The following is a 20,424-nucleotide window of genomic DNA, read 5'->3' as shown; positions in this document are numbered from 1 at the left end:
CCTAAATCAGTTCTATAAGTAAAAACCATCTTTATCTTACCAAAAACCTAATTTCACGGATGTCATTCTGATGTCAACATGTAATTTAAATAAGCATTAACATATTCATACTTAACTGCATATCACCAACGTAGACATTGCACATTTTAATATATAACGCATGAACAAAGGTTAATTAGAACGGCAGAACCGAAACCATATATTTTCATTAATTTAATATTATACCTCTGAATAGGAAGATGGGGTAAGGGAGGTGGCGCGATCTACACCGGAAATACGTAGTTTTTCCAGACACAATATCCGCAACAAGTTCACTGGTGTCTGGTGTGAGAGGTTAAAGTAGCTTCTGTAGCCTGCTATATAACGTCAGTTGTTTATGTTGCGATATAACGCAACTGAAGGGTTTCCTGGTAAACCACAAAATACTTGCGCTATGATATATATATATATCGCAGAGACGTAAATAGTATGGTAATCTGACTTGGATTTCAATTTACGTTTCCCCATTGAAACGTTTTTGCTGCTAACGCGTTAGCCAGCTAACTTTAAGTAGCCAGCTACGTTTTGTACATTTTCTAGAAATGGGACGAGGAGGTGGTCGAAAGCGTGGAAAAGGCCATGGACCTCCTCCGTTTGACATGGGTCCAAGGGGGCCTCATCCATTTGACATGGGTCCAGGACCTCCACCGCCCGGTTGGTGTGGGCCGCCTGGACCTTATGGTCCTTTTCATGGTGGCCCAGGCGGGCCCCATCCAGACTTCATGGGAGATCATATGATGCACGGACCCATGCCACATGATTATCCCGGATATGGACCACCAGGACCAGGCTACGGGCCAATGGGTCCCTGTGGCCCAATGGATGGATATGGACCGCCAATGGGCCCAGGTGGCCCCATGGGTGGATGTTTCAATGGACCGCCTATGGATGGACCAGGATTTGGGTATGGTCCAAGTATGCCTGGACCATATGATCCAATGATTGGCCCTGGACCCATGCCACCCCCTGTTATGCCGCCCCCTGTTATGCCACCTCCAGGTGTAGCACTGCCACCCCCATGTATTCCCCCTCCTGGCATGGTGCCTCCAGTGGACAACACCGGCTTTCCTCCACCATGGCAAAGTGAGGTAATACAAATTAGATCATTTGTGTATCAATTTTACATATATTTCTTAATTTATCTGAACATTTTCCATAACTTCAAGTCTCATTTTATTTAGGCCAACCCTTATTCTGTTCCTCCACCGTCGTGGGTAAGTGCTGCTGTCTCTGCTGTTTTGTCTCTGATACAATTTCAATTAGATTTATGTTATTGTTACCATCAACTTCTCACTGGCTAAATTTCTTTCCTCACAACAGCCCGTACCCGTGACAGCCCCACCTCCAACCGAGACAACTGCTGTGCCTGATGTGTGGGGACTCTGCCGGGGCTCTGAGATCCCTAAGCCTGAAGTACCCCCGACGGAAGAAAAGAAGACCAAAGACTCGAAAAAGGAGAAAAAAACAACAGGGAAGAAGACGTACAATGACAAGTAACGATTATGTCAACATTGGGTGTTATCGCTGTGAAGTTACTGTTTGATTGTATTATATTAAGGCCGGTCTAGCAGAGTCTGAAGACATCAGCTTCTGAATATCTGTAAATGAAAATGTCAGACTCTGTCGGAAGAATGAAATTCAGCCTGAGCATCTGATTGTCTTCATCCAACCTCCTATATAAGTCTATCAAATATGTTTAAAGAATCAAGCATTAATCAATTAGTATGTTTTGTCTTCTGTTATGCTTGTTGGCCAGGTATAAATATTTTTCCCCTCTCAATGCCTGTTACTCATAGGCCTCCTCCACCTGGAAGATCCAAGGGGGTCATCTCCTTTATTGGGGTAAGTCCAAAAGCTGCAAATCCTGCTCGAAGGAATGGTTCATCATCTCTGTGGCACATTGCATTCTCTAACTGCCTTCCCCATTTCTCCACAGCCAACATATGGCTTCATCGAAAGAGATGATCTCCAAAAATTTTCCTTTACTTTCGATGCATTTCTTGGAGTACCCAAGAACATGATACCTGGGGTCAGGGTGCATTTTACAGCTTACAAAGAGAAGGTTGGTTACTGAGTTAAATTTGAACACAATCTATGAACCAGTGAGTTTTCACTGCATTTGGGTATGTGCTATTTTTCTTAATGCCTTTTTGTAAACCTAGGCTGGAGAGTGTGCCACAGATGTGTCTGTACCTCCAGGGGGAACTGAAGAGATCGACTCGACTGTAATTGAAGGAGTGGTCATCGCTCCCATCCCAGAGCAGCAGGTGAGGGAACTCTAGCTCGCTGAACAGGCAGTTGTTCTGTGAGAATTTGAGTCATTGTCAACTTGGATTCAATGCATGGGCTTGTAAGGGCTATTCATCTTATCTCATTGAAACATGTTGGTTTGCATCCACATAGCCTGGTGAAAAGCAGAAACCTGGCCAAATTGAAGCAAACATCGATGGCAAGGTGAAAACCCTGCTTTACTCAGACAAGGACTGCACCATTACTCTGTTGAAGGGTGACCATGTGACGCTGAACTTGTTAACGGACATAGTTTCCCAAAATACGAGAGCAACCAATATTCGGCCAAAGATACCAAATACTTTCCAAGTCACAGGGGAAAAGAGGGAGGTGGTGAGTATTGGTGCTATACTTATATTAATACACATTTTATTTTAATTAAAAAAGTCCTACACAACTTTCATCCAGCCTAGATGCAAGAAAATGTGTCTCTGAGGCAAAATGTGGTCATCTTTACTGTAGTTAGTTGTCAGTCTTCCTTGTGCTGTCCACCAGGGTGTGATAATGAGCATCAAGGGCAGCTCCGGCACCATCGTGGCCGCTAACCAGAACAACCTGGCCTTTGAGACCAGTGAGAACATGGGTCGAACCGAGTTTGCCGATATGGATGAGGTGGACTTCACCATTGTCACAGTGAGTGTCAATCTGATTCACTGTATTCAGTGGCCAACAGTTTGTTGACACAGTGATGATCAGGGTTGTACCTGGGGGTTGTCAGGACCCTCTTCTAAAAGATAACAATGTTGTTTAAATGGTTCATCTGACTTAATATCATTGTTATTATAAGATCAAAGGGAAGGAGAAGGCCATCAGAGTTAGAAAGCTGAATGAGGTTATAGAAGAAGAACCCAAGGAGAAGGTTGAAGACTCTGCAGGAAAAGACAAGGTGGGCCGCTGTTCAGTCCATCGCCTGGCACCCGGCTGCGGTTTACAGAGTTGAGAACCTTCATCTGTGCCGTACCCCACCCGACAGGACTGTCGTACTCTGTCATAACCGTATTACTCTGTCCCCAGTGGAAGCCAGTGGCCTCTGTGGAGGATGACCCTCCCCCGAAGACTGAGGCGCTGGAGGAGATTAGCACTGTGCAGCATGACGGAAAGGTCATCAAGGCTGTCCTCAAGGTCTCCAGCAAGAAGCAGGTACAGGCTGGTCCCCAATGATTGGAAGTACTGGTCCGGCGTTGTTAATATTTTAGTGTTTATAATTGTGTTATTGTCGGTGGACATTTATTGTGATGAAATAACTATAACATTGTCTCCTTTCACTTTCAGGAGAAGGGCCTTTTGGAGGCCTCAGTGGGTGGGACACAGAAGCAGCTATCGTTCGGAGCTGTTGACATTCTTACTGAAGCCACAATGTTTGATGGAGACAAGGTTCGTTTTAACATCTCCACCAACAGCGAAACCAAGGAAGAGCGTGCTGTCAACGTGGAGATTCTCACTGAGACGTTTGAGGAGTCCACAGAGCAACGCAGAACAGTACGTTCACTTTTAGTCTGAGGTCACTCGCATTTGATGTGATTTTAAACAAATAACAAGAATGGATTTTCCCTGTAGGGCGTGGTGGTGCAAGCCGGAGAACTGTCTGGGACCATCAAGAGTCATCAGAGCCCCCAGCTGCTGTTTTTCCGTCTTACTGAGGTCATGGAGAAGAACAAATTGGAAATCTCAGAGAAGGTGGAGTTCAGTGTCATACCGGTGAGTCCCCCTGAATTAGTGGTAGTGGGAAAGTAATATAAGCTGGTATACTTGCACCTAGTTGTTTAGCGAAAATCGTTTCTTTTGGTCAGTCCTTCTACGCTCGAAGAGCATGTAGGTCCCTGATAATGGTTTACTACGACGTACTTCGGCGCAATAGGGCACCATAGTGTTCCAGAAAGTAGATGAAAGGCTGCTGTTTCTAATCGTGGACCCGGCAAGGTGAAGCTGTCGTTCTGTCCCTGAGCAAAGCAGATAACCCTTACATCTCCCATGTCTTTGTTGAAAATGATGATCTTTTTAGTTATAATTACCTGGTAAACAGTAAAATGATAGGGAAAAAAACATTGTAGATATATGTTCATCAGGTTATGCAAATAACTGTTAACATTGTTTTTGATTAACACAAATTGCAATAGTTGCTCGTAAAAAATTGTCACCATAGGACTATTAGCAGATTTTCCAAGGATTTACCCAATAGACCAGTAATAAAAAAGTTGTAAACATTTCTGCAAATAACATTTTTAATACTGTATACTTTCCATTAAATATATGGTTGATTTATTTACACAGCTGGTTTGACTGAGTGCCATTAGAATTTCTCTTGTATTGTACAATCCCCCTCCAGTCTTTTTTTTTATTGATATATAGATTTTATTGATCTCAGTTTGTCAGTCTGAGTATCTGGTCGTTTGTGTGTTTGTTTGTCATATATCAAATATACATTTTTCACACTTGGAAAATGACTTAATGATGGGGTGTGGTTATCTTGATGTTCTCTGAAGGGAGGCCCGCTGTCTCAGACTCTAAAAACCCCTGAAGGAATTCCCAGAAAGACTTAAAGCTATCCCAGCCAAAGCTGCCATTACAAAGTACTAAGAATTACTTAAGAATGTGAATACTGATGTTTGTGAAATGACTATTGTGTGTTGGTTGATGGCGAAAAAGACCATTAATAGGTAAAAGTAATGTAATGGTGAAATTGTTTCACAAAATGTTCTCACCAAAAATTATTTTGGCTGAATACAAAAGCATATACATGCAGAATATCTTGATTGCTAGTGTAGTAAGATCACGTTAGGTATTTCAGAATTTTAAAACAATGGCAGGTGCACTAGGAGTGGGACGTAATGGACGAAAAGCAAAGATGTGTACTCAGTTGTATAAGAAATTCAATTCCAGGCACTCATGTGGATTTAAAGTTAAGAGAACACCGCTACGCTATACGCACAGGGAACCTGAATTATCCTATGGCTGAACACTACCTGGAAGTTAAGCATGGAAGTGAATTGAAGTTGTGTAGCGATGCCAGGGGTGGTGATACACTTAAATGCCTTAAACAACGAGAGACTTAGTGGATCTATATGCCTAAGGCTACAACCTTTTCAGGTCTCAATGAGGAGTTAGATTTTTCCACTTTAAAGGTTTTCCATTCCATTTCCATTTAAACATGTTCTCTCCATTCCCACTTTAGATGTGGGTTCTTCTTCCTTTCAAATTTTTTTGGGGATTTAATTTCTGACAGAATAGATTAACTAATTGCATGTAGGTCATCTTTGATTCTTTGTTGTCTCTAGCAGCAGTAGTGGAGTAGTGCATCTCCAAACTAGCAGCAGTAGTGGAGTTTGGAGATGCAATCCACTTCTTAAATTTATCTTTGCGCTCCTCTAATTTTTCCAGAAGTAATGCAATCGCACTTTTTCTCTCACTCCCAACTGGGTACTTGGCTGCAAATGTAGCATGCTTTCCTTGGAAATGTCTTTCCACATTACTCTTTTTGTTATTTGACAACTTCTCATTACAAAGCAAACATGCAGGCAATCCTTCCGCATTGGCAATGAAAGCAAATTATTCGGTCCAAGAACTGTTGAATCCTCTGTTCTCTTCAGCTATCTTTCTCTTTTTCCCCATGGGATCCATGGGCCATGACACACCCGCCGGTTTGTTTGTTTGTTTTTCAGCGTCACGCCGATCTGACAGAAACGTCTGTCGCAGTCTATGACGTAAATCTTCGTTGACAGAAATGTTGAAATTAAATATTTACAACGTTGAAAAACTTTAAGAATGTTTATTATTTTATATCATTCAGAAATTATATAAAAAAACTTTTTTCTTCATATTTTTGAAAATGCTCCAGGGAGCCACTAGGGCGGCGCTTAAGAGCCGCATGCGGCTTTAGAGCCGCGGGTTGCCGACCCCCGATCTAGCCAGTACATTAAAGCCTTTTTAACTTGAAATCCACATGAGTGCCTGGAATTGAATTTGAATTTATACATCCCAGTATACATTTTCCTTGCTTTTAAAGCAGAATATCTGTTGGGCAACAGAAGGCGCACATTCTTCTGTTGTCAACTGAAAAACCAGACTCCCTTTCTTCCATTGGGGTCACTAAAGTGCGCAATCAACTCCTCAGATGAGCATTGGTAGCCGGGCAAACATTTCCTGGTTGCTACAATTTTATACAATTCACTCAATTTCTGTTAGTGAGAAAACAATACTGAATAGTGGGATCAACTAAATCTTTTTTTAAATATCCAAAAATATAGATTTTTACAGCTTTTTGAATGTGGTCAACCGAAGTTAAACTTTGAGGGGAGAGTTGGTTTGTAATTATTGTATCTGTAATTTGGGCTAACTTCCACAAGGTGGGAGCAAACAGTCCTAAATGCAGTGAATTCAATGCTTGTGAACCTTTTCCCACTCTCGTCTGACCAAACACTTCTTGGAAAATTCTTGCTTGAGAAATTGCTTCTTTCTGAGATATCTTTCTTATTATCCATTTGGATAGAAAATTAAGTTAGTTAGTTAATTGTTATCCAGGATCGATGTTGATATAAAAATGCCTGCAATGGGGCTTTCCATTTTCTCTTAGCTTGAAACCGCTGAGGATGGCAACCAAGCGATTAGGATCAAGCGCCTCATTGAAAGTGTCTTCACTCCTGTGCCCAAGCTAGGGGGTGTGGTGGCAAAAGAAAAGGTTGGTCTATGGGGAAAAGCTAATGACTTAGATCAAGTTATAGTTTGGGGGTGTAATTTTAATTTAATGAACAGACATTCCTGTCTACATGTCCTATTAAGCTATTCATATTCTGTTGTTGTCTCACAGAAAAAGATGACCATCAAACTGATGAGAGACCCAAAAGACATTATCAAGGCTGTCAAAGTAGAAAACACGGATGAGCCTATGTGAGTTTGATTGTGATTTGTGGTAGTATTGGTTCCAAATGGAAGTCAAGGTAAAGTATTCTTGTGTGATGGTTTTAGATGTAGTTATATTGCAGCACATTTGATTTTAAATGAAATAATGAAGTTGGAATGCAGATTTTCAGCTTTCATTTTAAAGTATTTGCGTCCATTATCTGTAAACTCTGTGTAGGAATTACAGGTGTTGTTATACATAGTACTACAATTGGAAAAAATTAACAATGTTTCATAAAAGATTAATACTTAGAAGATTGCTACAGTGCAGGCCTGGTAGAGCATCACCATCATGTCTGTTGGTTGTAGACTTCTTTCAGTCCTTGAATGCAAAGGATTTGTAGCCAAGTACCTAATGTCACCACTTTCTTTTAATTTTCCAATTTTGTTCCCCTAAAATATAGAGACAATGTATAAAACAGGCTGTAATTCATACACTTCACAGTTTATGGGTATAAATGCCCTCAAATGAAAGCTGACAGTCAGCACTTTAACTTCTTAAGGCCAGTTTCATGGACACAGATTAGGCTTCATTTTTGTCTGAGAAACTGACCCTTAGTCATTGTTCAATGTGAAATCCGATGTGCTGGAGTACAGATCCAAAGAACGACATTTGTGTATGAAGAGTGTCACATACACTAGTTAGCATAGCCACACAACTACACTAAAAGCAAAACATTCAACAGTTGTGCTCAGACTTATTACCCAAATTATTTTGTGACGCAGCAATGACAAACCTGCTTCGGAGGAGTCAGATAAAATGAAAGCAGTCGTAAAAACTCTGCGGTCAAAACCCGGTGGCCCTGGATCTGGTGGCAAGAACTCAGACACTAGCCGGCAGAGATACGGGCGCAGTGGCAGAAGCCCCAGCCTGGACCAGTTTGGTCGGTTAAAGAAAAAGCGGAGCACGAGCAGAGAGCGCAGAGAGCGGGGTAGTAGCAGCAGGTACAAGCGCAGTCATAGCCGGAGCCGAAGTCGGAGTAGAGACAGAAGCAGAAGACGAAGGAGCAGGAGTGGGAGCAGGAGACGGAGCCACAGTCTGGAGAGAAAAGATTTCAAATACAGGAGCACCAGCAGCTTAGAAAGGACATCATCGAGAAGAAGTCGTAGCAGGGAGCGAGGCGGAAGCAGCCAGAGGAGCTCGAAGAACAGTTCTGGGAAACCTCCAGATAGAATGAACGATGAGCTAGAAAGAAAGAAAAGGGAACTAGAGGCTCTCAATGAGTTGATATACCGTAAGAGAGCCATGGTCGCCATGGAGAAACATGTTCCCAATTTCCTGCCAGAGGTGCGGCCAATGGAAAAGGCCTGCTTTGACTACAATCATGGAATGCCAGAGCTTCCTTCACAACTTAAACCAGGCTCTGAAATCAAACCCAAGTCCATTTTGAAGAAGCGTGCTGAACATGTCACAGGGCCACTTTTCCCAATTCAGGTAAGTTGCTATTTCTAAACAATTTATAGTTAGATTAGTTTGTTGTAATTTATATATATATATTTGATCGTGCTGATCAATATATACCCTCACCGGCCACTTCATTAGGTACACTTCGCTAGTAATGGGTTGGACCCCCTTGTGCCTTGAGGACTACCTTTATTCTTTGTGTCATAAATTCAACAAGGTGCTGGAAACATTACTCAGAGATTTTGGTCCATATTGACATTATAGCATCACCAGTTGCTGCAGATTTGTCGGTTACACATCCATGATGCCAATCTCCCATTCCACCACTTCCCAAAGGTGCTCTATTGGATTGAGATCTGATGACTTTGGAGGCCATTTGAGTACAGTGAACTCATTGTAATTTTCAAGAAACCAGTTTTAGATGATGTGAGCTTCGTGACATGGCGCATTATTCTGCTGGAAGTAGCCATTAGAAGATGGGTATACTGTGGTTATAAAGGGAAGGACATTGTCAGCTACAATACTCAGGTAGGCTGTGGCATTGCTCAATTGGTACTAAGGGGCCCAAAGTGTGCCAAGAAAATATCCCCCACACCATTACACCACCACCACCTGCCTGAGCCGTTGATACAAGCAGATACACAGCAGAAATTGAGACTGATCAGACCACGCAAAGTTTTTCCAATCTTCTATTGTCCAATTGTGGTGGGCCAGTGCAAATTGTAGCCTCAGTTTCCTGTTCTAAGCTGACAGGAGTGGTACCCAGTGTGGTTTACTGCTACTGTAGCCCATCTGCTTCAAGGTTCGAAGTGTTGTGCTTTCAGAGGTGCTCTTTTGCATACCTTTGTGGTAATGAGTGGTTATCTGAGTTACTGTTGCCTTTCTATCAGCTGGAACCAGTCTGGCCATTCTCCGGTGGCCGGTGAATATATATATATTGATTAGCATGTTAAGCAGTTTAGCATTTTCATAAAAATACTGGGGAAATAGTCCTATTGTTTTTTGTTTTCTTCTGCAGACTGACCTCTCTAAAGCTCAACCTCTTGATCAAAGGCTTGTGGAACAATACGGTTACGATGTAGATGCACCCTATAAACAACACTCTGTTGAACCACCATACGCCCAAAATTCGAGTCAGAAGTCCTATTATGAATGTTCGCCCGATAGACATCCTAATCCTGACTTTTCTGCCAAGTATGATCCGTATGAGCAAACCTCTCCAGTTTGCCAAACATCTCTTGACCCCCATTCTTCAAATCAACCTACTATTAGCCGAGAGTCTCAGGAAAAGAGCCCCAACATGAACGCCCAGCTCACCCGTTTCCTCAACATCCTAAACAAAGGTGTGGATGCTGGTGTGATATCCACCATGGTTAAGGGGACTCGAGAGGAGAGTTCTGGTAGAGAAGATGATGGTTCCATACCTCAAAAGCGTTATCGTGAGTCGCGTGGAGAGAAAGATCAGTACAGGGATGCATTCGGGGGAAGAGAGGAGGAGCCAGAGTCCTCGCACAGGACCTTCATTAGAGAACAAGCGAAGACCTCGGATGATTATGGAGACCCCAGAAACGAAGACTTACTGCCTCACGAGAGGGCAATCCAGGAGAGTGGTGGCTTTTCGGGAATTCTCGGAATGACAACCCACAGCCAGTTCCTGAGACAACCGGATCGTATCGAAGAAGAGGAGGACTTCCTGTATGGGGGTAAAGCCGCAGAAGCTAAGAAGGAGCACTATGAAAAACCTGGGCGGTCAGACACACACCGGGATGATTGGAGAGCCAGCCCAGCCAGAGCCCCATTGGAGGTGACCAGGGAGCAGGAGAGTCATGACAAGACACAGCATTTTGACAAAATAAAGAGTCTGCTCCAGGCCATCGGCCTGAACTTGGAAACCTCAGAGGTAACCAAGTTAGCGGACAGGACCCAGGAGCGCCTCTATGGGACAAAGTCATCCAAACACTCATCCAATTCCTCTGAGAGAGAGACAAAGCACTCCTCTAGGCGAGGAGATCGTCATCGGAGCCACACCACCGACTCCTCTGATTCTGAGCGCCTCAGGTCAGTCTCGCCCTCTGGTTCATCCCAGCGGGAGGTGTACCTTAGCCCCCAAGACACCTCGGATTATGGAGGTTTCCTTGACCCGGAAGAGGAGGCAGCCTTGGAGAAGGCTAGGCAGATGCAAACCCTCACCAAGACCGTCAGTTCTTCGCCCCCATGTCCCAGTCCCTCAACGCCTGGATCCTCCCTCCCCATTACACCTTGGGTACGTCCTCTGAAGACAAAGCCCATCAACCCAAAGGGTTGGCCTTCCAGGGACAACAGGACCAATTATCTTTCGTCATTGCAACCCTATTTGCCCAGGCTCCCCACAGAGCTGTCTCCGTCCTTGACAAACCCGCCTCAGGTTCCAAATAATCAACAAGGAGCCGGGGTGTATGACTACACCTCTCCTGTAGGGCAGTCTCCTGCTGTCACAGATATTCCGGTTGCAATGACTCAGCTCACACAACAAGTGAATATATTGAATCAAGTCACTGTATCGAATCCCACAAGGGATGTCTTAAATCAAATCCTCCAAGCCACGAGCCAGTCCAGATGCCTAAAGGTAATTGAAACAGTCCAAAGTGTGTCCGGTGCACAGCAGGCTTCGCCAAAACCTCTACAGATCAAGACACAAAGCCCTGAAGCTTCTGCTGCTTTGCCTTCTCCACCACTTCAATCACCAGAGATTAAAGGACCACCAGGGTCAGAAGATGACATTAAGGCCAAGCAGAAGAAAAGGGTATGTTATTTTTTTGTTGAATTTGTAAAGAATACGAAGTGCAATAGTTTTGCATAGAAGTCTCTGTAGAAAATAACGTTATCATTGACTTTAACCCTTAGAGCCACATTTGTGGGAAAAACACAAACTCTTGTGTAAATCTAGTTATATTTACAGTATGAATTTATAATTTTTTTCCATTTCAGTTGCAACCCCATTTTCAAATCAGTTGACCCCTTATGGACAACTTAATTTGTGAAATGCTGGATATAATAACCTACTGTATATCTTCAGTTTTTTATGTTTTACATTTGAATTACATGGGTAATTACTTAGTTATCTACACAATCTTGTGCACTTGTGTTAAAGGAATACGTTATTCCTTTTAGTTGCCAGTTGCATGCAAGGTCCATTTAATCTGGTAATATTAATGTTCAGGTTTTGGAGCATACAGGCAGGTCAGTCCCAAGCTGCTGCATTTAAGTGGACTTTATTTACAATGGACAGAGTGTGTGTGTGTGTTTGCGTGTTTGCGCGTGTGTTTATGTGGGGTATGTTTTTGTGTATGGTGTGTGTGTGTATGTCCTTTTGTCACTATTCTGTAGCTGGAGCAGTTTAACCTGCGGATGAGACAGAAGAATCAACAAAAGATGAACGATAATCGCGAGAGGAAATTGAGGAGGAACTCAACAGGTACAAGATAATTCTGAGTAAGGGTTTAGTGTAGTGAATGTGGCCAGTCACCGTTTGTAGCCTAGTTTAAGATTAGGTGATGCTAGGACAAGTCAAGAGCTATAGCCAATGTCATTGATACTGGGCATTAAACACCAAGTACAGGATGAGGCAATCCCAAAAGTGTTAGGAGGCAGTTAAGGAGGTATCAAAATTCTGAAGCTTTACCTACAAGGTGAATGTAGGTTTTACTTGATAGGGGGTAGACAGCCATGTTCCTGTCTTTGATGTAACAAAACCTATTTAATGTAGTCTATCACTGATTTGAACAGTTCGCACCGTTGGTGTGTGTAGTGCCCAGGAGGGACAAAATCCTGCAGTATCTACAGGATGCCAGGAGCAAGGATACCTATATTAAATAGACCACAACCATAGTTAATCAGGTTTCATTTGATAGCTTAGATAACTAGCTCTTATATTTCTTTATTGCTTTAGCTATTATATCAAGCGAGTTGGCCAGCCACAAATTGCAGCGTAGGTTAAGTTTAGGTGATGCCATAACAAGCGCTGTAGCGGACGTCATTAATACTGGGAATTAAATTCAACAAGTACAGGATGAGGCGATCCCACCGGTGTCAACAGCCAGTTATGGAGGGAACACAGAGGTTTGGAGCTTTACTTAGAAAGGTTTGATTAGATAGATTAGAAAGCTATTGTTAATCAGGTTTCAGTGAGATCTTAGTAACCTGTAGTTATTATATTTCCTACATGTACCTAGTTTGTATTTCTTTGATTATGTTGGAAGTAGGTCTCATTTAGAAAGTTTAGATTACATTTTATTTAATGGTTGTCACATTGCTTCATAAAGCATGGCAGCCTGTATATAAAAATGTAATCCAAGGAGACCTTGTGTCTTAAAAGACCACTGCAATGCTTTCCTATTTTAGTGTTCCTATATACTTGCTTTGAAAAGCCTTGTCCCTATAACAGTTTACCAGCTTGGTGCTTGTCTTGAAAATGTGTAAAACAAGAATGTCTATAGTCATTCTAGGGAATGGAAAAGTGCAGTAAAGAATTTTTAAGCATGTGTATTTGCTTGGACAGACTAATTGTTAACTAAACACTAGGCAGACTATACACTCCCATGTTCCATTACTCTGGACAGGAGGAGCTCTAAAAACGGATAGTAACATTAGCTAGCTTTAACATGCAATCTTTTCTCCAACAGCTAACGGTAAGTATTGCATCAGTGGGTCTTCCGCTGCTGAATTACACTATTGTTTTTGTAGTACAGAAACTGATCATATGAGATGTAGGAAGGCCACCCCAGGATTAGGATTTAACAATATCAGATTAATTGTAAGTTTCTTGATTAGCTTTTTATTGGGAGTTCCAGTCTCTACTAACAGAGAGAACTTTACCTGAATGGAGGACTTGTTAGTGTTGTTTCCTCCAAATAAGTAATAAACATTGACTACTAGCTAGGGTTTATATAGTAAGGAAATTGTGTGGTAGTACAATATCTCCTGAATTAAAAGTCAGACTTCAGGTAGTTTCACTTAATTTTATCTTAAGTGTCAAATATGTTATACTTATGTGGAGATTTTTGTTTTACTCTTCTAGCCTAGATGAACTTACTGCAGCGGGCCACTGGAATAATTTAGATTTACTAACTGCAAGAGAACATAGGCTTGAGTGTGTAGTCCCATCAGTATTGAGCCACATGTGAAGGATAAACAGCAGACCTGGAGCCTGTAGATTCCAAACAACTGGAGCACAGGTCAATCATCACACACTAACAGCAATCTAACTGGGGTCCCTGTAACCCTAATCCGTAAATACCCTCTCTCATTGTACAGGAAAAGTTCCCAAAGTTACCTTTGCCAGCACCGAGCCTAGGAATGTGTGGATCTGTGGCCACTCGCTTATATATTGGGCAGAGATGAGGGCCAGGTCACCTGAAATTGGCATGCAGCTAGGCATGGACCCCAGCAGTGTTAGGGTGTGGTGGAAGGGCACACAGGGCATGACGTGGGCCCAGCTGCTGCCCCAGCTAGACCAACTGAAGATGAAGTGGCCCAACCCGGACGTGGTCATCCTGCACCTGGGTGGGAATGACCTGGGTGCCCATAGTCCTGAGGCCTTTCTGGCGTCTGTGAAGAAGGACCTGACCTCCATAAAGAGCATTTTCCCACAATGCCTGTTGGTCTGGTCAAACATCTTGCCCCGGACTTCATGGAGGCACACAGAGAACAGCGAAGAAGTGGACAAAGTTAGAGCTGCCATCAACAGAAGGATTCAAAACATTATTGCTGAGCTTGGTGGCACCGCTTTGACTCATGAAAACATCACTTGTGGCTCTGATGCAGGCCTCTACAGGCCTGATGGGGTTCACCTGTCTGGTAAAGGTATTGATACTTTTAACTTAAACTTGCAGGACTTTTTGGAAAAGTGGGAGGCCGAAACAGTCGGTTGTCCTGAGATGAGTTAAGAAACAGACAGTTCATCTGTGTTTTATGGGGGGGTGGGATTTCTTTTCATTTTTCTGTAATTGTTTCCTCACTGAGCTAGATTTACACCCACAGGTTGATTGAGATCTGATGCTTCTTCCATCCAAACAATATGTTGTGTATCTACTTTGATTTAATGCTGTTGGTAATTTTCTTTGTTTTAGTATAGTTAGCATTATCCGATATTCCTTTACAAAAATACCAGTCTTTTACTTACTGTAAACATTTTGTTGGACAGGAAAATAATTATAATAAACTAAACAATTGGGAAATATCATGTGCCTGGGATTTTCATTCTGCTTCAAATCTTAGAATTAGAATAAACTAGGTTTGCCTGTCTATCATGGCAGTAAATGTGTGTTAAAAGGATATCAGAGAACGGCGCAACAGTCTTCATTTCAGTGGAAATTAGTCTGTCTTGTCAAAGCACAACCTTTTTTTAAGTTTTTCACTGAAGAAGATGAAGATTATATTACACAAACAGCAAGCGGAAAATCTAAGGTATGAGAGGTAACCTTTGTTACTTCACTAGATAAAGTGCTTCTAATGTAGCGTTTAGCTAGCAGAAGATATGTTCCTGCCAGGGTTCAGTGGATATAAAAAGTCTACACACCCCTGTTAAAATGCCAGGTTTTTGTGATGTAAAAGAAAGAGACAAATCATGTCAGAACTTTTTTCCACTTCTAATGTGACCTATACTATGAACAATGAAATTGAAAAACAAAATGAAATTCTTTGAGGGGGAAAAATGTAAAATAATAAATCAAGTGGAGAAAATGGAAGCCATTTACTTACAAAGAAAAACATCCAAGCCCGGCTGAAGTTTGCAAAAACAAACATCAAGTCTCCCAAAAGCATGTGGGAAAACGTGTTATGGTCTGATGAAACCAAGGTTGAACTTTTTGGCCATAATTCCAAAAGGTATGTTTGATGCAAAAACAACACTGCACATCACACAAAAAACACCATACCCACAGTGAAGCATGGTGGTGGCAGCATCATGCTTTGGGGCTGTTTTTCTTCAGCTGGAACTGGGGCCTTAGTCAGGGTGGAGGGAAATATGAACAGTTCCAAATACCAGGCAATTTTGGCAAAAAATCTTCAGGCGTTTGTTAGAAAAATGAAGAGGAAGTTCACCTTTCAGCACGACAACGACCCAAAGCACACATCCAAATCCACAAAACATGGCTTCACCAGAAGCAGATTAACGTTTTGGAATGGCCCAGACATGAATCCAAAATGAACATCTGTAGGGTGATTTGAAGAGGGCTGTGCACAGGTGATGTCCTTGCAATCTGACAGATTTGGAGCGCTTTTGCAAAGAAGAGTGGGCAAATATTGTCACGTCAAGATGTGCCATGCTAATAGACTCCTACCCAAAAGACTGAGTGCTGTAATAAAATCAAAAGGTGCTTCAACAAAGTATTAGTTTAAGGGTGTGCACAATTATGCAACCAGGTGATTGTGAGTTTTTTGTTTTTTTTTCCTCAAAGATTTCAGTTTGATTTTCAATTGAATTGTTCATGTTATAGGTCACATTAAAGGTGGAAAAGGTACTGACATGATTTATCTTTGTCTCATTCCTTTACATCACAAGAACATGGCATTTTAACAGGGGTGTGTAGACTTTTTATATCCACTGTATGTATTATTTTGCTTGTATGAAAATACCTTAATCTTGACCATCTTATAACTTAACAAGTTCTGTTTAAGTAGATTTTTAAAAGCACATTGTTTTTGCCTTCTGTTGGAAATTATCATCATTCTACGACTCAGTTGTGCAATCAGGTGTGTTATATTACAGGTGTAATTTAGGTATAATGTCACAGTCAGTTTTTGTGGTGCCTTTTTAAGTAACTTGATCAAAATATCAAGCAATACATCTGATGTGCATGTTGTGACTTATGATGAATTGAATAACTCTTGACAGGAAAGATAAATATATGAGCCACGAATGAATACAAAATATTATTTTGCAGAACTAAGAACAAAATAAGCTGCCTCTAGGTATTTATTTTGTCGTTAGTCTCTGAATGTCTCTCAAATGATACCTCTGTGAAGGTTTATTACTATATTTGTTCCTATTACAATCTTTTCACTCCTGAAATATCTTTACATGGCATGACAATAAATATAATTAATTACAAAGATATGACTTGTGTATGCTTTCACATTTGGTGGTCATCTATAGGTATAAGCTATGGTCAATAGGGTGTTTGTATGTTCGGTGCAGCCAGGCTAATACATTTGAAACATTAACTGAAAGGGATAGTTCCTAAATGTAATAATGGTTATTACATGTAGTCTATTAATATAAACCAGAAGAGTTCACCAAATTACATACTGGTTACCATATAAACAGTCCAGGGTGCTTTGACAGGAATCCATGCATGTTTAATAACCCTGGCACAAATTTTAAGGTTTTAACATTGAAACATGAATCATATTCAAGTCCTGGTACTGATCTGTATTTCGTGGATTAGGTCTAAATCATTTAAATGTATTGTGAAACTCACAATTCAGGCAGGTAAACGGCAACACTTATTGTCCTTGGAAAGGTTAGTTGGCTGCCACCTTCTCCGGATTTAGGTTCTACAGGACATCAGGGAGAAGAAGCATGCAGGGAAGAGCATTGTGGACCACTCATACCCTCATCACCTGCTTTTTCCTAAATGTTCCTCCTACAGACAACCAGTACAGGTTGATCATGAATCAAAAAAATATGCTGCCTAAACTTCTTGCTTTGGCCCCACACAAGCCATCTGCCCCACATGGGCTTATTACACTATGCAGATCACATAAAGCCACATCTAAACTATTAACTATGATTAAATGTATGGTTAATGACAATGCATACAATGGCTCTGAATTATTCACGCCCTTGGAAATTTTAACATTCTATTTTGATGTAACATGAAATCCAAATGGATTTAGCAACTGATTAACTTCTAATTGTTCTAAATTAATTACAAATACAAAACAGAAAATGTATTGCGTAGGTATTTACTCGTTTGCGCAATATTTAGTAGAAGCACTCTTGGCAGAAATGACAGCCACAGGTCTGCTCCGGTAAGTCTTGTCTTCCAGTGTTGCATTATCTGAACTCTGTAATGTTTGCCCATTTTTCTTTGCGTAATTGGTCATGCTTTGTCAAGTTCAATGCGGGGCCTTTGGTGTACAGCAATTTTCAAATCTTTCTGCATATTCTGTAATGGATTGAGGTCTGGCTTTTCTTACAATCTTCATCCGGCACAGCCAGAAGAGGACTGGCCACCCCTCAGAGTATGATTTCTCTCTAGGTTTCTTCCTTAGCTTGGACCGTACTAGGGACTTTTTCGTAGCCACTGTGCATTAACTCATGTTACTTGCTCTTTGGGTTTTCAGGCTTGGTATTTGTAAAATCACTTTGACAACTTCTGATAGAAAAAGGGTTTATGAAGTAAATTTGATTAATTGATTGATTGGGCTACTTCAAGTCAATGACCACTTCAGCAGCTTTAATACTAAGATATTGAAGCCTCACAAATAAAAATTTAAACAATCACAAAATAGTACTTTTTGGTTCAGATAAAGGTGTGCCATTTCATGAGAGCTGCATTTGTATTTCTTCTTTTACCCAACTTCGCAGCAACTTTATTTAACCTTAACCAATTTTATTTAACCCTAACATTGGGACAGTCAATGTCGATATGTCTTTTGAAACATCTGATACTGTTCTTGTTTTTATGTCAATGCTTTTTCAACCAGAAAGTCGTCACTGGAATCCTTGTCTATAGCGTGACGAGGCAAGTAACTATTATCACAGCATGGGCAGTATTCTTTTTCCCTAAAATTCATTTACGAAAGATGACCAATGCAAGAAGAATGTCACTTCAGAGCATGAATATCCAGTAACAAAAGGCTTTGTTTGACCTTTATCCATTTTGTTCTTTATAAATTTGGTGAAGCTGTGTAAACAGAACATACAAAAAAATACACCACTATAACAAATTACTGCAAAAACAAAGCAATGTCAAATATGAATTTTAGATATATTGTATTGTGTACTATCAAACTGAAAATGTGTGTGGTAGTGTATTGTAACTTACCTATTGTCATTCTTAAATAATAATCTATTGAATTTGGGCTGGACAGGCTGCTTAGCCTGTCATGGAAATGCCATCATTGAAAACATGATCAATAACTGTGGCACATATTTAATCTAAAACTATATTTATTATTATTCACCTTTGCTCTATGCCCTCACCACTCATCTGAACCCTCTTGTCCCTTACCATTGTGTTGTTCATTCGTGTAAACATCAATTTAAAGGTGACCTATGTGTGTGAAGAAGGTCTGGTTGCTGACTGAGCAACTGTGCAAAACCCATATTTCAGTTTTATTGACATGATTTACTCAACTGAGTTTTGTGTCTTGTAGAGAGTTTTTATGGTTTACAGAAATGTGCTTAACATTTGCATTGTGTGTAAAAGCAATAAGAATGTTGTTTTTCCAACTCCACAGCATTTGCAGGATTGCCATCTGATGCACATTTTGCTATGCATCTCTGCTGCTTATCACAATGCTGTTTTCAGCACACATGCTGGATTTGAGCACATTCCAACAACCAGGATTGAGCTCTCAGGTGCTGGGCAAACACAAGGAGTTGTTACAGCCAATGAGACAAGGGACTGTGCTGTCTGATGTCCACCCATCAAGGATGGGCTGAACTTTGCTAGTCCCCTGGGTACTGTTGGTATGCCACAACAAGGATTTGATCAGGCTGCAATTACACAGTTGTTTTGTATGGCTGAGACTTACAGACTTACATCAAGCAAGTTTGGAGTGTAAACTTACATAGCAAAGTGATTTTGACTATAAAGATGTAATTTTTTTAATGCTAGTATAGGGACCATGACGTGAATGGGATTTGTTTTTGTAAAGGCCACAAAATCATAGTATTGATGTTATTTTGCTTTTTCCTTAGAATGTAAAGGATTTATTAAATCATTTTTATGTATTTTGGACACCTGTATAAACCACTGACATTTACCCACTATTTTACCTCAGAAACAATATAATGACGCAGTTTGATGTAAATGGTTGTCACTAGCTTCTGTAACCATAACATTTGCAGAATCTACAAGTTTACTAACCTAATGCCTTAAGCAACCTTATGAGAGGTTTCCATGTGGTAAAGGAAAAAAAACTGCTTTAATTGATCAATTCGCCTCCATTTAATGTCTTACAAATATATTTGTTAAACAACATATTTGGCTACAGTAGTGCCAATTCTTAATGAGCTCTACAGCTTCTGCCACAAAAATGATTACCACTGTAAAACTTACATAAATGTGTGACTGTCAGCAGTTATCATACCCTTATCTGGACAATATGACAGTGTTGGGCTAGTGGGAGTAATTTATCAATGTTATCATTGAAACACCAAAGCACACCTGAGCTACAGATATGCCCACCAGATAAATAAATGCTGTAATCCAGAGCGATACATATTGCTTAATAGAATATTTGTTTATAGGGATCTGCGTGAGCTTTGCACTGTTGCTTTGCTATTTGGGAATATTCACATATCATTTTTGAATGTTGGACAAACATATATGCATATATAGCTAGTTAATAAGTAATAATCACTTATGCAACGTTCAAGGAGGTTTCACAATCTGCTGGCTATTATCGAATTGAGAAAGCAGATACTTAGTGATCGATCACACGCAACCACAGTAGGTGGCAGCATACAGCAATACCAGAGATTAGGGCTATCGAGAAAGGACACCATAGGCAGACCTGTCTCCCTCGAGAAGACAGTTTACTGTCTTTAATTTGAGATGAAACTAAACGCTGACAAAGTATCA

General features: G+C 40.9%; 1 protein-coding gene across 1 annotated transcript; it reads left to right on the top strand.

Annotated features, from left to right (window-relative positions):
* Window positions 1-306: 306 nt before the first annotated feature.
* On the top strand, window positions 307-14,846 carry si:dkeyp-121d4.3. Its single transcript, XM_010896236.4, has 18 exons — window positions 307-1,127; window positions 1,221-1,253; window positions 1,360-1,532; window positions 1,836-1,881; window positions 1,976-2,101; window positions 2,202-2,306; window positions 2,443-2,661; window positions 2,824-2,961; window positions 3,116-3,214; window positions 3,343-3,468; window positions 3,601-3,807; window positions 3,886-4,026; window positions 6,899-7,003; window positions 7,133-7,212; window positions 7,951-8,659; window positions 9,648-11,411; window positions 11,996-12,083; window positions 13,922-14,846. Exons 1-18 carry the CDS (start codon window positions 582-584, stop codon window positions 14,551-14,553), a joined length of 5,337 nt encoding a protein of 1,778 aa, XP_010894538.2. The 5' UTR covers window positions 307-581; the 3' UTR covers window positions 14,554-14,846.
* The last annotated feature ends 5,578 nt before the right edge of the window (window positions 14,847-20,424 follow it).

The sequence above is a fragment of the Esox lucius genome, chromosome 6 (genome assembly GCF_011004845.1).
Source record: "Esox lucius isolate fEsoLuc1 chromosome 6, fEsoLuc1.pri, whole genome shotgun sequence".
Taxonomy (NCBI): domain Eukaryota; kingdom Metazoa; phylum Chordata; class Actinopteri; order Esociformes; family Esocidae; genus Esox; species Esox lucius.
The sequence above is the reverse complement of the archived record's forward strand: the minus strand, read 5'-3'. Positions and strand labels throughout refer to the sequence as shown.

Excerpts from the sequence above, each read along its gene's own strand:
- si:dkeyp-121d4.3 (XM_010896236.4), top strand. The coding sequence starts at position 582 with ATGGGACGAGGAGGTGGTCGAAAGCGTGGAAAAGGCCATGGACCTCCT. Across the intron at positions 1,254-1,359 it reads CTGTTCCTCCACCGTCGTGG|CCCGTACCCGTGACAGCCCC; the intron begins GTAAGTGCTGCT and ends TCCTCACAACAG. Across the intron at positions 12,084-13,921 it reads ATTGAGGAGGAACTCAACAG|GAAAAGTTCCCAAAGTTACC; the intron begins GTACAAGATAAT and ends CTCATTGTACAG.